Genomic DNA, 16,450 nt, shown 5'->3' with positions numbered 1-16,450 from the left:
AGTTATTTTCTTTTATTTATAAATTTGTCATTGCGTTTTATTCTAAGACGGTTTCAAAGCAACCGTCGTAAAAAATAATTTTTTTAGTAGTGATAAGAATTCGGATATGTTTGTTGCATTGGGGATCAAGTAACCAATTTGATAAATCATCTACTTAGCTTCATAATGATTTAGCTGGTTAAGAACCAGACATGGAAAACTAACCTGAAGTGGTTGAAAAATGAATTTACATAGAAGTTTATTCAAAACTGATTCAACTTTAAAAACCAATTCAAAACTAGTTCAATTTAAAATTGGTGTTAAAAAAAACAAATCATTTTGTCAAATTATAATATGGTTTGATTGAAAATCCAACCATTAATTTAGTTTGGCCTTTTTTTACACGCTAATTGCATTATATTTAATTGATTTGGATTAATTTATTTTTTATTTTGGGATATTATTGCAATAACTATTAACAATGATATATAGTTATCTACTGTATCACTAAGCCTATTTCTGGAAATCTCACGACTGAGTTGTATTACCACTTCATTTTTGTTAGCTAAATGTAACATGCAAAGGAGAAAAAGAAAAAGAAGAAGAAAAAAGAAACCATTTAACACACACCATGCTAAATATTCTAGATGGATTCTTACACGTAGATACCACATTTTTGTTACCTATATAATATTTTCCACAATATAACCACAAATCTAATAAAACCAAGACATGCATAAAGTTGGATCTAACCGGACAGTACTACTACAACACAAGTCATGTGGTGCAATAAGAATAACGTTAAGGCCACATGCTAGTCATAGAGCTCACAGCATTATTACTATTGATTCCACTATTGAAATCGCTGCAAGGAATATTATCCAAGTTTCCAAGCCCACCAAGAGGTGAATTTTGTCCACTAACTGTAATTCCACCTCCATATGAAGCATCATCATTCCCACGGACGGTGATGGTTGGCGAAACATGTGTCATGCGGTGTAGATTATTTGTGTTGAGTTGAGGTGGGGTGTTTAGTGAACTCTGATTTTGAAGAATCTGGTTGTTGATAGGGGTGAGTGTGCCACGAGTGACCATATCCTCAGCTAATTTCACCTAAATGAAAAATAAAATAAAACAGCGCTTCTTTAATTAGCATATAAATAACTCCATATATATATATATATGAAAATGTTTAATGAACGCCCACAATACTATTCAACACCTAATGGGAGAGAAAAATATATAAGAATGAACAATACATGAGTCATTTTTTTATTTAAAACATTTGACTAATACTTTTTATTTTTCTTTATTTCTTTCTTTCTTATCACATCATATTTATAAAACAAAATTCTTTTTAAGTGTTAGATAACATATTAGATGTCTATTAAATATTTTTCATATATGTATGATAGAATTTATGATACAATAAAAAGAAAGAAATAAGTATTGATATAATGTTTAAAATTAAAAAATGTCCTTATATCACTACTTATATATATATATATATATATATATATATATATATATATATATATATATATATATATATATATATATTATAAAATTCACCAGATGGAATAAAAAAATACTTGTGTTATCGTGCAATCATAAGTTGACATATACGATGAATTTGTCAACTTTCACATTAACCAACTTAAATGTCAAATCCATCATAATTTTTTACCGGCTAATAGTGTAATATTTTTTTTTTTTGTGCACTAGCTCTGCATAAAAATCAATCTCTAAAAATAACACAACATTCTCTCTTTTGGTTTTGATAGGAAATATAAATTAATAGTACTATGTGACATGACAGAAGTAAGTATAGTAAGTTATTAATATTTGACCAATTAAGATTAGTTTATTTACATTTATTTGTTAAAATAATTGTTTATTTTAATAAAATAAATAATTTTTTATGTTTTTAGTCTGTTTGGAAAAATTATTTATACTTAAAAAATATTTTTTTTACTTATTTTAATAGAAATTCTATTTATTTAAAAAAATACTTATATAAAAAACACATATTTTAAAATGTTTTTTTCATTTTAAATAAACTCACCCTAAATTTTTGCTGAACATAGGGAGAAAGTGGAATGTCTGGCTAATTTACACTAAAGAACGTATACCTTAGCTCTCAAAGCTTCGACATCTGATTTTAGGACTCGGTTATTCGTATCAGCGTCACGAAATTGTTGGCTGGCATCTGTAAGCTGCTTAAATAGGTTTGCATTTTCCAGTCTCAGCCGTTCAACCTGAGAAAGTAATTTTTCAAATTTTCATATTGGAAACGGAATTACAATAAAAAAAAAAATCTAGTGTCATATCAAAGACCTACACGATTAAATTTCTAAAATAACAAAACGGAAAAAAATTTGTATATAAACATAAATTATACATTGCTCCATTAATATATTATAAAATGATTATTTTTATTATAAGAAATTAGAGTTTAAGTATATAAGTTTGTAAAAAAAATCGAGAAAGAAGGGCAAGGACTACGCTTACCCCCCCTTCCACATCCGTTCTACCTGAAAAAGAGAGTGCAAGATTTAGATAAAGGAAAAAAAATGTTTGACATTTTCAGGTAAAGAAGTGCAAGTAACATTTTTCTAGGTAATACCTTCCTTCTAACATACTTTTTATTATTATATAATTAAAATATATTAAAAATTATAAAATTATCAGTGAATATCACTAAATAATCAAGAAGTGATACTTATAAGATTTTATGATTTCTAATCAAATTCAGTTAATAACAGTGTTTAAATAATGTAATCAGTGTGTTTAGCATTTCTCTCTTCTAGGTTATATATACATTCTAATGAAGAAAAGGCAAAAGGGGGGGGGGGGGGGGGGGGGGTGGGGTGAGAAGTGAGAAATGTGATGAATGATATGATGAAAAAAACTTGAAAAAGTTATAAGGCTGTAAATAGGTGTAAAAGAAGAAAATGTGAAACACAAAAAGAGTTAGATAAATTACTTGCCACTCCAGGTCAGCCAAATGGGCTTGTTTTCTTCTCCTGGACCTCCTTGCAGACTCTCTATTAGAAACCTTCCTGAAAAATCATGATAATCACTTAAGGATATGAATATGATGCTGATTATATATCTATATATACATATATATATATATATATATATATATATATATATATATATATATATATATATATATTATGTGTGTGTGTACCTTCTAAGGCGCTTCATATCAATAGCGTTTGTGCTTTGTTCACAAGGACCTGCTTCATCATCCTCATCAGATGGCTCACGTGAGGAACCACTTGTAGTGGTGGCGACCCCTTTTACTTGATTATCTCTCACGTTTGGTTTGTTAGCAGACACTGGGCTCCCAACTGCCAATATATTAAGCAATATATATATATATATATATATATATATATATATATATATATATATATATATATATATATATTCAATACAAATGTTCAACTATATATTCATAAACTATGTTTTCTATGACCTATATATATGTATATAGTAATGCTTCCATTATTTTGTAACAAAAACACTCCCCAAAAATACCGCACGTGTTCCATTATTTCAACTTCAAATAATTGATCATATACTGTAGGACAGGAGACAGATTTTATATGTGAAGTAGAAAAGGACACAATAATTATGTAACCCGCAAGCTATTTTACATGAATGCCTTTTAACAAAAAAAAGTTTTAGGAACGACTTTTTAGGTCCATATGTTAGATGTTTTTATTTAAGAATTATTCTTTTAGAAGAAATAATCAATTTTTAGTTTTTTATGTGTTTATTTCAAATTTTCAAAATATCTAGCAGCTGAAAAAAAATTAAAACTTTGGTTAAAATCATAAGCTATTTTAAATAGTTAATTTCTCAAAGTTTCTTTATAAAGTAATTTCATTATTATAAGTAAACATGAACTTATTAGCTTACATTTAAAAATAATCTCTAAATTATTTCATATCATAATACTTTTTTTTAATCTGTAACTTACTGACCCTCTCTACTTCTATGCAATCAAGAGAAAAAAAAAAATCAGTGAAAAATTAGTGTCATAGCTTAAATATGATTTTTTTTTAAATGTAATTATTATAAAAATCAATAAAACCTATTTTAATTTCATTCAGATATTTTTTCTCCTAATGACATGGTGTTGACACTACCAATATTTTGTACAAGAGATGAAAATTTTGTATGCATACTAATTAAATAGAGTATTACCGGTACCACAAAAGGAAGACTGAGAATCAATAGTTGCAGAAATGGTGGATTGAATGGGAGTGAGGTTTTGGGAACGAACAAGGGTATCATCTGTTACTCCACCACAAGTTGAAAATGCAGTTACTGCATCCTGCAATTATCAACGGCCACATATATAAGCTTCGACTTTTATTTAATTTTGATCATCAATTTAATTCTAAAGTTACTAGTAACCACTATATTGGCTTTTTTAAGACTTCCCTTCATTGCCATATCATCTTTTATCCTTTATGCTATCTTAACTCTAATTAATAGATTTTTCTTATAAAAATGTTATTTGTATAACATTTTACAATAAGTGAGAAAAAGAGAAAAGAAAGAAATGTGAAATAAATTATTATGTGCATTGGTATATGAATAACATTACTTTTATTGTTTGTTGTTTTGTATCCTGCGAAAGCTACAAACCAAAGCACATATAAAAGATAGCCTAAACCAGGAAGAAACAAAAACACTCCACCTCCACCAGCCAAAAAGCCTTTTCAAGGGACCCATTTAGATCGTGGGCAACAATATCAGCATGACTTTATAAAAAGTAATGTGTGATTCTCTCAGAAGCATTTGGCAAAGCACCTAGTGGATACAATTTGTAGGAGGAAATAAATATAAGTTTTTGGGTTTCTTAAAACACTTATTAAAAAATAAATTTTAAAATTTAGTAGATTTAGGATGAGAATTTAATTTTCTAGTAGTCTGAAATTATTTCAGAAAAAAAATTAAAAATAAAAAAGTGAGAGAAAATAAAAAAAAAAAGTCATAAGATATCTTATTTTTTACACTTAATTTACATTTATCTTTTTTTTCTTTCTTTTCAATCACATCACTCATATATTTATTATATTTTTCTTCTCTTTTTTCTTCAAATGGCGTATACATCCGTGTCAAAAATGGATATCTATATCTATCTAGTATTATCTATAATAGCAAGGCAGGTTTAATGCTTTCTATGTTGGATACTCATATCGCTTTGTTTTATTCTTTTCTTCTTTAGCGGATAGAGAAGGAGCAATCAAAATTTTCTGTATCTGAAATATACTGTTAACAGAGTGGATCAAAGTTAAGCTATACAACTTGTAGAGAAATTATCCTTAAAACATTCGTGATATATGTGCTCTTGTATTTAGTGAAATTAATTGGTAATATGACCATTAGTCAAATTCGGTCGTTCGTCATATTTGTCACCAGTATGTTTCAAGTTGATGAAAAATGTTTCTATGAATGTAACCCAATAAGGCAATAACAAGTTCTTTAATTATAATCTCTCCAGTTATTTTCTTGAAAATAATCATTAATAAATTTATAAAAATAGGTTGACTGAAGAAAACAGTAGAAAATACGTGAATAACATTAAATAGAACTCATCATAATTAATTTTGTACCTATCGTAGTTTTCTACCACCAAATCAAACACACTCAACACTCATCATTAATTAAAACTCAAGAGTGGACAGCCGTTTTAAAAACTGTACATAAATCATCCTTTTACTACTTTTATTTCCTTATATTTGTCTACTTAAAAGTATAATATATAATCTAGAAATTAAAATTAATATTTTTCATTTATGCTTAGATTAATTTTAATTTCATAATATAACTCTCTAGACAGAGAGATAGATAAAAGTACAGTTCTAGTAAAAGTGAATAAATAAAGAAAATAAAATCACACGGGAGTAACAGTTCTTCGTTTCAATTTTCAAATAACGAGTCCATATATACTACATCCATATTGATGCATGCCAAATTAAAATATTAAAAAAAATGTGTAGACCTAGATAGACCCTGAACTGAACTGAAGTACTGCGTTCCCACGAGTTCAGAAAGAAAAGCTAGTAATAATAATGAAGAAGCATGTCTTGTGTTCACAAAACAATTCCTGCTGACGTGGCCTTCACCTTTTTCATTTGCCTTTTTTTAGCTCAACCAATTTCCCCAACGTTATAAGTTCCTCTACCTAAGCCACGTACAGCTAGCATCTATAAATTTTCATTTTTTTTCCCTGTTAAATTTTGAGTCCACAAAGCTAATAATTCTACTCGTACCAGGTTCCACTTCCATGTCCTTTCAGCAACATCGTTTCTTTCCTAAAAAATTAAAGACTATTTTCTCAATTAGTTAGACAAATTTAAAGGAGGCCGGTTGAAAACAAGGGAAAATAATTACAGGTACAACTTAGATCCAGTTCTAATATATTTTTAATGTTATTCTCCTATTGCAATTCCAGTTTCATGAGAATTAACGTAACAAAAGTTTGTATCAAAGGTGAAAATATATAGATTATTAAGATGAGATTTCAATTTTATTGAAGAATTATGAATAAAGTTTGAGATTTTGATAGATAATTGAATTATATATGTTGCCTTTTTCTATTTTATATATATATATATATATATATATATATATATATATATATATATATATAAGACTTTATTAAAAGAGATTGATAATATTCATTTTAATATTTTTTACATCTAGGATAAACTAGTCTTGACGATTGATTTGAGAATATCTTGTGTAAAAAAAACAAAAAAAAACTCTATCTAAATTTTATCCTATAACTATGAATAATAATAGTTAATAATTATTGTTAGAATATATTTTTTATCTATTAAATTTTTTTACACCATCAAACAATAAAAAATTTACTTTAACTAATTAATATAAAAAAAACCATTTAGCTAGACTCATGCACGCACTATTTATTCTTTTTGTTTGTTATTTAAGGAAGCGTTGTGTACAAGCTGTGTTATTAACCATTAAGACGTTGATGCTTTGAACAACAGTTATAACAAAGTGCTTAACCAAATAAACTACAATATTGGAAGAAGAACAAAGGTTACAACAACAACGTGAGCGAAGAAGAAGAATATTAGTTTTTCTAAGTGTTGGTGTGTGAGAGTGAGATGAGAGCATGCACTAACTAACCTGGTTTTGGAAAGCTGCGTCGGAGAAGGGCTTGACGTCGTCGTTTCCGGGATCGAACATGGAGGCGATCCACTTGAAGTCGTCGAAATTCGCCGCCATGATGCTGGCGGGGGCGCCACCCCACTTGGACTCCATGTCACCGGAAAATGAGAAAGAGGGGGAGAGTAGAAGGAGAGAGAAAAGGGAATAAGAGAAGCTGTTTGATGGGTATAAATAGAAAAAATAAAAAAGTTCACAAGCATGACAAGTTCATTTCGCCTTTGGCAACTCATAAGATTTTCTTGATTAAAAAAATTAGTAGTGTCTTTCAATATTATATTATAATAAATTTGTTAACTTTATGATAATAATTTTAAAATTATATATTAAATTATTTTTCACTCATTAATAGTATGAAAGTTTTTCTTACCATACAGGAAAATTAAATTCGTAATATTTAGACTTGTATTTTTCTTACTCAGATCCTTTACAACATAATTTTATAACTTGTATTTGAATTTAATTCCTTAAAATATATAGCTAATGTAAACAATTTTATATGGTCAATTATTGAAAAATTATTGTTGATATAATTTTAAAATTGGTTATTCTAAAAAAATTTATCTTTCATGATTGAATAACAGTTAAAAATCTCTGACGTTATTAATGTATACATCATTTATTCTTTATATTGTTATATTTTCCACCAACTTATTTTTTATTTTATATATTTATTCTTTTTCTCTATTACTTATAAAAAATTGTGTAAAAGATTTTATAAATAGAATTTTTATTATGAATTTGTTTATGATTTTTATTTCTTTATTTTTTTTAAATTAAAAATAATATTTCAATAATAAAGAATTCAATCCTCATACACTAAACTAATGTAAAATATATTATTTTATAATTTCAACTAATGATAAATAATTTTAAGTGATTATCAACATATTTACATACACGACAATATATATGTAATTAGATAATAATATAAAAGATTATATTTTAATTAAATTCAAAAGAAAAATAGTAAAAGACACATCGCAACTTAAGAAAGCATAACTTTTTAGTTTTTTATTTTGTAAATGTGTTTGTTTTTATTTCTATAAACAGTAGAAGAACAGAGAGAAAGGAGAAATAATTTGATTCCAGACATCCAGTATTAATTTTTTTAAAAGAAAAAGGAGTAAAGCAATAAAATTGGACGGCACATGATGTCAAGACGTAGTACCATGAAATTCGCAAAATGGTCCAGATTTGTCACGTGTGATTACTTGTTGAGCCCTTGAGAAAGTGGAAGGAGTGCAGATTCCAGTTTACTGTGAATCATGTGCTTTTGCATCTTTATTATGTACAAAAATATATTCTAATTTATGTAAATGTATGAGTTCAAGATTTATGTGTAAAAACAAATTTCATGGACAAAAAGTATTTATCTTAAAATACTCAGAAACTAATTGCTTTATTTTATTTTTTTTTGTCTAAATAAACAAGTTCATATATAATAGTTAGAATTATGACTTAGGCAAACCTATGGAGAACCTGCCACGATAGTAATTCCCCAAATTTTCATACTATATAAAAATATGCTTAGGAGAAGACTTAGGTTACTTCTAGAGCAAGTACACCATGTTATGTTATATTTTTGGCATGATGAAATACATTGAGATCACATATATTTTCTTTTTATCAAAAGATAATTTTATTTAAATCAAAATTCTGAATAACATTATTACAAACAATAAAATTATTTCTTTAAATATTTTATATTATTGCATATTAGGACTTCAACTATATATTTACATTTGGAAATCAATAATTAAATTTTTGACAATACATTTTTTTGTGAGGTCACATATGTTAGAAATTTTTAATAAACCTTATAAAATACCAAATGAGCACCAAAATACATTACGTTAGATTATCAAGAGGTTTTAAGGAATACCTAGATCCATAGAGAGTTTGATCAACACGCAGTGGAATCTGATAGTGGTCACGAACAATTGGTTTAATGACCTTCCTCAACCAAATCACTTTCTTCTTTATGGGACCTTCGTTTTCTCTTCAGATGGGAAGATGAGAAACTGTTATTGATTTGGTGTATTGGGGACCATAATCATGCCTTAGGTTTTAAACCTATTAAGGTTCTCATTATCCCTTAATGGCTAAACTGGATTCTGCTCATTAAGTCCATATCAATTTTCTGGCAGTCTAATGGGTTCACTTAAATAGATCACTTTATATTGAACTCATTTAAATGTAAATAACTAATATAAATGTTATAATGTAATATGTAGCCCATATTAATTAATTAGGAATTATAAAATTTCTAATAATCTTCCACTTGGGCTTCATATTAACCTTCGACATTTATATCACAAAATTCTTTAGGCGCGCAATCATATGTTATTTACTTTTAGACTCCTTTTATACAATCTGGTCAATCTCATATAACAACAGGAAATCACTACAGTTTTCATCACAATTTAGCTTGACTAAGCCACAATGATCATTACTGTTACAAATACTCGATGACATAGATCAAATATGGATAAGCGGCATGGAAATTACGTACAATGTGATCTTAATCATGTCTATTTCCAACTAGTCCAAACTTTATTCTTTATAGAGATCAATCCAAAATGCAATACAAATATTGTACACAAAACAAACTCAGAATAGAATGATAAACATCTTTATTTCTGCAAAAAAAATCCAAATAATAAAATGTTTGTAAACCATAAGATATAGAACATGAGTAAGACTCCCACTAAACTAAGGTACTATCAGGAATTACACCCAAATGAGCAATGTGCTCGTGAAAAAAACTTTAGTGTCATACCTTTAGTAAGTGGATTAGCTAGCATGGAATGAGTTCCTATATGTTCTATACAAATCTATGTTTTTTGTATTCTTTATTTAACAACCAAATACTTTATGTCAACAAACTTTTACTTAGTTGAATCCTTAATAAAACCGCTAAGATATTGTCCCAATAAACACCCAATGGCTACTTAATGTTGGCGACAACAGGCAAGCCAGTTACAATAATTTAGCAATCATAAATTCTAGTATGATGTCTCATAGCAAAATATTAACTCCACAACATGGTTAAATGTGGATCCTTATGTGGAGTGATTGCTATTAAGACATTCTAAAAAAAATTGAAGTCAGAATACTCAATAATCTCTAAACTTCTAGACTTTCGATATGAAAACACGCAGTTTCTTGTTCTCTTCAATTAACGCATAATGTGCTTTACTACTTCTAGTGTTGCATACCAAGATTACTCATATATCACCTTAGGACTCCCTTTTTCAAACTCTAAATTTTATACATGCAGATTTGGGATTCACGTAATATGAGTAATTTAAACCATAGTAGTAACAACAACAACAATTAAAGAAGAGAACAATAAACATGCAATGCACAAATAATCTTTATGGTAAATTTCAAGACCCAAACAAGATACCTAGTGCACCATTAATCATCAATCTTTGGATTGAAAAAGACTAACTACAAGTGGTACTCTCAACGCATTGATCAAACATTGGTGATAAGTCCTGTCAAACAAAGGTTGTCTTTAGACACTCCATTGCTCACATGGAAAACTTATATGATGATTATTCCGGTCAAATAATGATTGTCTTTGAACATTTCATTATTCACATGGAAAATCACACTATTTATAATTGCCACATGTTTACCATCACAAGCATGTAATTATTCTGCCAAATTATGTCTTCCTTTGGACCGAGCACAATTCGCATGAATAATTCCATGCAACATCCATGTAAATTCAATCAAATTAACTTACGCAACAGAGGTTACTTTGGCAACATGTTGTTTCAATCAATTTAATAAAAAAATACAAGAAAATTTAATGGGAGGTCTTAAAATTACACAAATTTTCTTAAAATTACACAATTTAACCAAAGGAATCCTTTGAAGATACTGGAGAAAAGGTTTCTTTATGGTCAATGCCTTCCTTCTGAGTAAAGCCTATAGCAACTAGACGAGCCTTATATCTCTCGATATTACCCTTTGAATCCTTCTTGGTTTTAAATATCTATTTACAACCAATACGTTTCACATCTTCAGGCAATTCGACCAGATCTCAAACTTCATTGTCATTCATAGACTTCATCTCATCCTTCATGGTGTCAATCCAATTTTGAGAGTTAGAACTGTGCATAGCTTGACAGAAGTTGATTGGATCATCCTCTGTTAAACCAACACCATCCTCATGTTCTTGGAGAAATATAATATAATCATTTGAGATTGCACTTCTCCTTTCTCTAATGGATCTCCTTAATGACACTTCTTGAGGATGTTGAGGTTGCTCTAAAGGTATTTGAGGGAGAACCTCATTGTTGTCTTGTTCTGGAACAATGTTAATAGTTTGAACATTGTCTTCTATTACTGGAGTTATGTCTTGAACAGTAATAGGTACGAGGACTTGATCACTGTAAATAACAGGTTCTTCTACAAAGACAACATTCTTTATGTTCTCTTCCTTCCTAAACTCAACTTCCTCAAGAAATCTCGCATTTCCCGTCTCGAAAAAGGATCTTAAGGTGGGATTGTAAAATTTATTGCCCCGAGAGCGTTCAACATAGCCAACAAAATAGCAGCTAATTGTTCTTAAGTCCAGTTTTCTTTCATGTGGCCTATAAGGCCATGCCTCAGTCGGACAACCCCAAATGTGCAAATGTTTAATACTTGGCCTTTTACCCATACGGGGTTTTGTTAATTGTTTTACTTGGCACCCTATTAAGGATGTAAACTACGGTCTTTAAGGCTTCTCCCTAAAGTGACTTTGGCAAAGAGGAATGACTAATCATACTTCTCACCATATCCTTAAGAGTTTGGTTTTTTCATTATGCTACACCATTCATGCTAGGTTTGCCCGACATAGTGTATTGTGGAACAATTCCATATTCTTTGAGGAAAAGCACAAAAGGTCCTGGATGTTGTTCTCCTAATCCATCATATCTGCCATAGTACTCACCACCACGGTCAGATTTGACAACCTTAATTTTCTTTCCAAGTTGAAGTTCAACCTCAGCCTTGAAAGTCTTAAAAATATCTAGGGATTGAGATTTCTCATGTATCAAATATAGGTAATCGTATCTAGAGTAGTCATCTATGAACGTAATGAAATATTGTTGTCCATTCCAAGTTGTAGGAAAAGGACCACAAATGTTTGTATGCACTAGTTCTAAGACGTCTTTAGCTCTTTCGACACCTAATTTCCTTATGTTTGTTCGTTTTCCCTTTATGCATTCAATACAGACCTCAAAGTCTGATAAATCCAAAGGGTCAAGAATTTCATCCAACACAAGTCTTTGAATTCTTTGTTTAGAGATATGGCCAAAACGCTTATGCCATAAGGTGGCTGAATTCTCATTTAATTTTTGTTTTGTACCATGTGAACTTATTTGCAGTATTTCATTATAGGAACTAACAACATCAAGCATGTAAAGATTATCAATTAAAGAACCAGAACCAACTATATTTGAATTTTGATAGAGACTAACTTTATTATTTCCAAATGAACAAGAAAATCCAAAATTTGTCCAAACTAGAAATAGAAATCAAATTTCGTCTAAAAGATGGTACAACAAAAGTATCAAATAAATCCAAATAAAATCCAATTTTTAACTGTAATCTAAAAGTTCCAATAGCTTCCACTGCAACCTTCTTGCCATCACCCACAAAGATGAATCTTTCATCATCACTTGGTAGTTGGCTCCACAGGCAACCCTGCATAGTCATACTTATGTGAGTAGTAGCACCAGAATCTATCCACCAAGTATCTTTAGGTACAAAAGCCAAATTAACTTCTGAACAAACTAGTGTAAGAAATTTACCTTACTTCACACGCCATGCGGCATACTTGGGACACTCTTTCTTCATGTGTCTCAACTTTTTGCAGAAGTAACAGGAAAATTCCTCATCCTTATTTTGTTTCTTTTGCTGAGAAGTTCCTTCCGTAACACCCTTAGTCTTCTTCCTTTTCTTATTCTGAGAGGTCGAAGTCAAGTGAGCACTTTCAGTCCTATCTCTCTATAGCCTCTCCTCCTCTTGCACACAGTGAGATATAACTCATTGAGGGACCATTTGTCCTTTTGAATGTTATAGCTCACTTTGAATTACCTAAAGTGTGCAGGAAGTGAGATCAAAACCAAGTGCACAAGCAGGTCTTCACCAAGCTCTAACTTAAGTGACTTGAGTTTTGATGCGAGATTAGACATCTCCATAATGTACTTCCTTATGTTTCCTTTGCCTTTATACTTCATGGAGATGAGTTTAGCCAAAAGGTTACTCGTCTCCGCCTTTTCATTTTTGGCAAAGTATTGCTCAATTTCCTCAAGGAATTTCTTTGCACTTTGACCCTCAGAAATAGAGCCCCGAAACGCCTTTGGAATAGAGCGCTTCATGATCATAAGGCGCATTCGGTTGGACCGATCTCACTTCTCAATTTTTTACCTCATTAGAAGTTTCCGGAGTGGAAATGGGTCGTTCCGTCCTCAATGCCAAGTCCAAATCCATACAGCCAAGAACAATTTCTACGACTTCCTTCCAGACCTTAAAATTTGTCCCACTTAGCATTAGGATATAATTCACTTGGGCAGTAACATTTGCAGCACTGGTAATATTAACTAAACAAAGAATAAAAATAACATGTTCACAAATAATCAAGCAAGTCATATAAAGTATATATAACAAGACATACAAATATTTCCGATAACAGATCCATCACAAGATACCTAGCACAACATTAATTCTAGTCTTTGGACAGAGAAATTAATTTGTAATTGGTACTCTCAATGCAATGATCAAATATTGACAATTAGTTCTGACAAATAATAGTCTTTCTTTGGACCGACTATTATTCTCATGAAAAAAAAACTTAATAATTGTCACATATTTATCATCGCAGGTATGTTAGTATTTGGCCAAATTGTGTCTTCCTTTAGGCCAAACACAATTCGCATAAATAATTCCACACTAACATCCATGCAATTAAATTAAATCAATTTACACAATAGAGGTTACTTTGGCAACATAATGGTTCAACCAATTTAATTAAAATTACTGGACACGCAATTAAATGGAAAGGATCTGTAATGGTTAAATTTGTACCCAATTGTGATAGTAGTAAATGTTTGAAAAACAACATCATGGTAAACTAATTACGCACCCGAAACAAACATACCACGGTACCATCACAAATTTATACTAACCACATGAATACCATAAATTATCAGTTTATCACCGTTTCATAAAAAAAACAGTTGGCCAAAAAATAATAAATTATTCATATAAGACAAATGACCATTGTCTTATTAGTGACTCATATAAACAAAAAATATATATATATAAAATTGTGCCACGTACTAAATGCCAACACCAGATACGTAAAACCTTTATCCCAAATAAAATAATACGCCAGCAAATGCGACACAAAAAAAAAATTGTACAACCCCGTAAATCAAATGCAGAGGCCTTTTATTAATTCTAAAGAGGAGAAAAACTTTATGGCCATAACACATAAATTTAGGGGTTTTACAATTTTATTGATCAAAATATTTTCTCCCCAAAATAAAATTAGGGTTCATATTACAATTAAATGGGTTCATATAACTAAAAAGAATCCAGATATAATACATATCAACAACTTTAAATCCCAATAGTCTAACATGGTGACTCTGATACCACTTGTTAGGAATTTTCAATAAACCTTATAAAATACCAAATGAACACCAAAACACATTACGTCAGATTATCAAGAGGTTTTAAGGAATACCTGGATCCATAGAGAGTCTTGATCAATACGCAGCGGAATCTGACAGTGGTCACGAACAATTGGTTTAATGACCTTCCTCAACCAAATCACATTCTTCCTTATGGGACCTTCGTTTTCTCCTCATATGGGGAGAGAAGAAACTGTTTATTGATTTGGTGTATTGGGAACCATAACCATGCCTTAGGTTTTAAACCTATTAGGATTTCCATTATCCCCTAATGGACCAAACTGGTTTCCGCTCATTAAGTTCATATCAATTTTCTGGCAGTTTAATGGACTCACTTAAATAGATTTTATATTGAACTCATTTAAATATAAGTAACTAATATAAATGTTATAATATAATATGTAGCCCATATTAATTAATTAGGAATTATAAAATTCCTAACAACATAGAAGATAGTTTTATTCCAATAAGATAAATCATACTATTATCGTAAGTAAAATTATCTAGTATTTAAATAATTATATATTTAAGGTTGAAACTCGTGATCCTTAATCAAGCAAAACAATTTTGTATATCCGTGGAGCCAAACGCTCCATGACAACTCATAATGAATACAAATAACCAAATTAAGTAGGCTAACATAAATATATAGAAAAGTACAAGAGCATATGTTTTGTCTTTGGTTTTCCCTCTTGGAACATATGGCATGTCAAGAAATTATAAAGCAATATTAATTTAATGAAGCATTTTGGTGGCAAGGACCATTAGGAACCATATTTACCACAGTTGGCAATCAAAAGCTCAATCATGCAAAAAAGTTCACCCGCTTGTGTGATAGCAAAGTGAGAGGGGAAGCTACAATGGTTACAAATCTAAGAAAGTGTCGTGCCACTAAAATATAGCAGCCACCCAATGAGACGAGGTCCAAATTCCAAACCCAACAAACAAAGATGTGCAAACTTTTACTTTTGGAAAAGCATTAAAGGCATTTTGCTGCACCTTGATGTGGCTTATGCAGCAATGGAATGTATCAAAGGCAAAGACAACTAAGGTTTGAGCAAATTAAAATGAGTTTCTTAATGAGTAAGTTCTGGTTAAAGTAATGGGGATTGATTGGGACAAGCACCGACCCTAAAACAAAAAAATAAAAAAAGGAGGTAACGTGGTCTTGTTTAAAAAAGCCGGTTTACTCGTCTCAACTTTTTTTCCCCCCTAAAAGTATGAAGGTAACTGGCGAGTTTGCTTTATTTGTTTATTATTTTTAAGTTCACCTTTTTTTCCTGTTATCATCACTCAATACCTAACTTTCTGAGCTAGATCATCCAGTATTCTTTCACGTTAAAACCACCATCAAATAGTTTATGCCGTCGTTGTCTTAATTTGTGGTATAAATTAAACTAATAAAATATAAATAAATAAAAACCTAGTGGGGACAAATTACAAGGTGATGTGAGGCTGCTAATAAAATTAGAGAGGTACTGTAATGTTTTTCATTTATCATAACTTTCAAAAGTATGGTATATAGCAAAAGAATTAAAGCTATTATTCTT

At 30.0% G+C, this 16,450-nt stretch overlaps 1 protein-coding gene and 1 long non-coding RNA gene across 3 annotated transcripts; one reads left to right on the top strand and one right to left on the bottom strand.

Moving 5' to 3' along the window:
* Window positions 1–592: 592 nt before the first annotated feature.
* On the bottom strand, window positions 593–7,363 carry BZIP16 (bZIP transcription factor bZIP16). 2 transcript variants are annotated; one of them, XM_041008818.1, is made up of 7 exons: window positions 7,162–7,363; window positions 4,201–4,330; window positions 3,176–3,338; window positions 2,966–3,041; window positions 2,491–2,513; window positions 2,112–2,238; window positions 593–1,092 (listed from the first exon to the last, which is right to left on the bottom strand). In XM_041008818.1, the coding sequence occupies exons 1-7, from the start codon at window positions 7,294–7,296 to the stop codon at window positions 781–783; spliced, it is 966 nt and encodes a 321-aa protein (XP_040864752.1). In that variant the 5' UTR covers window positions 7,297–7,363; the 3' UTR covers window positions 593–780.
* Window positions 5,904–7,326, top strand: LOC121173410 (uncharacterized). Its single transcript, XR_005888211.1, has 2 exons — window positions 5,904–6,401; window positions 7,020–7,326. It is a non-coding gene; the product is annotated as an uncharacterized lncRNA (long non-coding RNA).
* Window positions 7,364–16,450: the final 9,087 nt, after the last annotated feature.

The sequence above is a fragment of the Glycine max genome, chromosome 14 (assembly GCF_000004515.6).
Source record: "Glycine max cultivar Williams 82 chromosome 14, Glycine_max_v4.0, whole genome shotgun sequence".
Lineage (NCBI taxonomy): Eukaryota > Viridiplantae > Streptophyta > Magnoliopsida > Fabales > Fabaceae > Glycine > Glycine max.
Note: the sequence above shows the minus strand (reverse complement) of the source record. Positions and strands in the feature narration are given on the sequence as shown.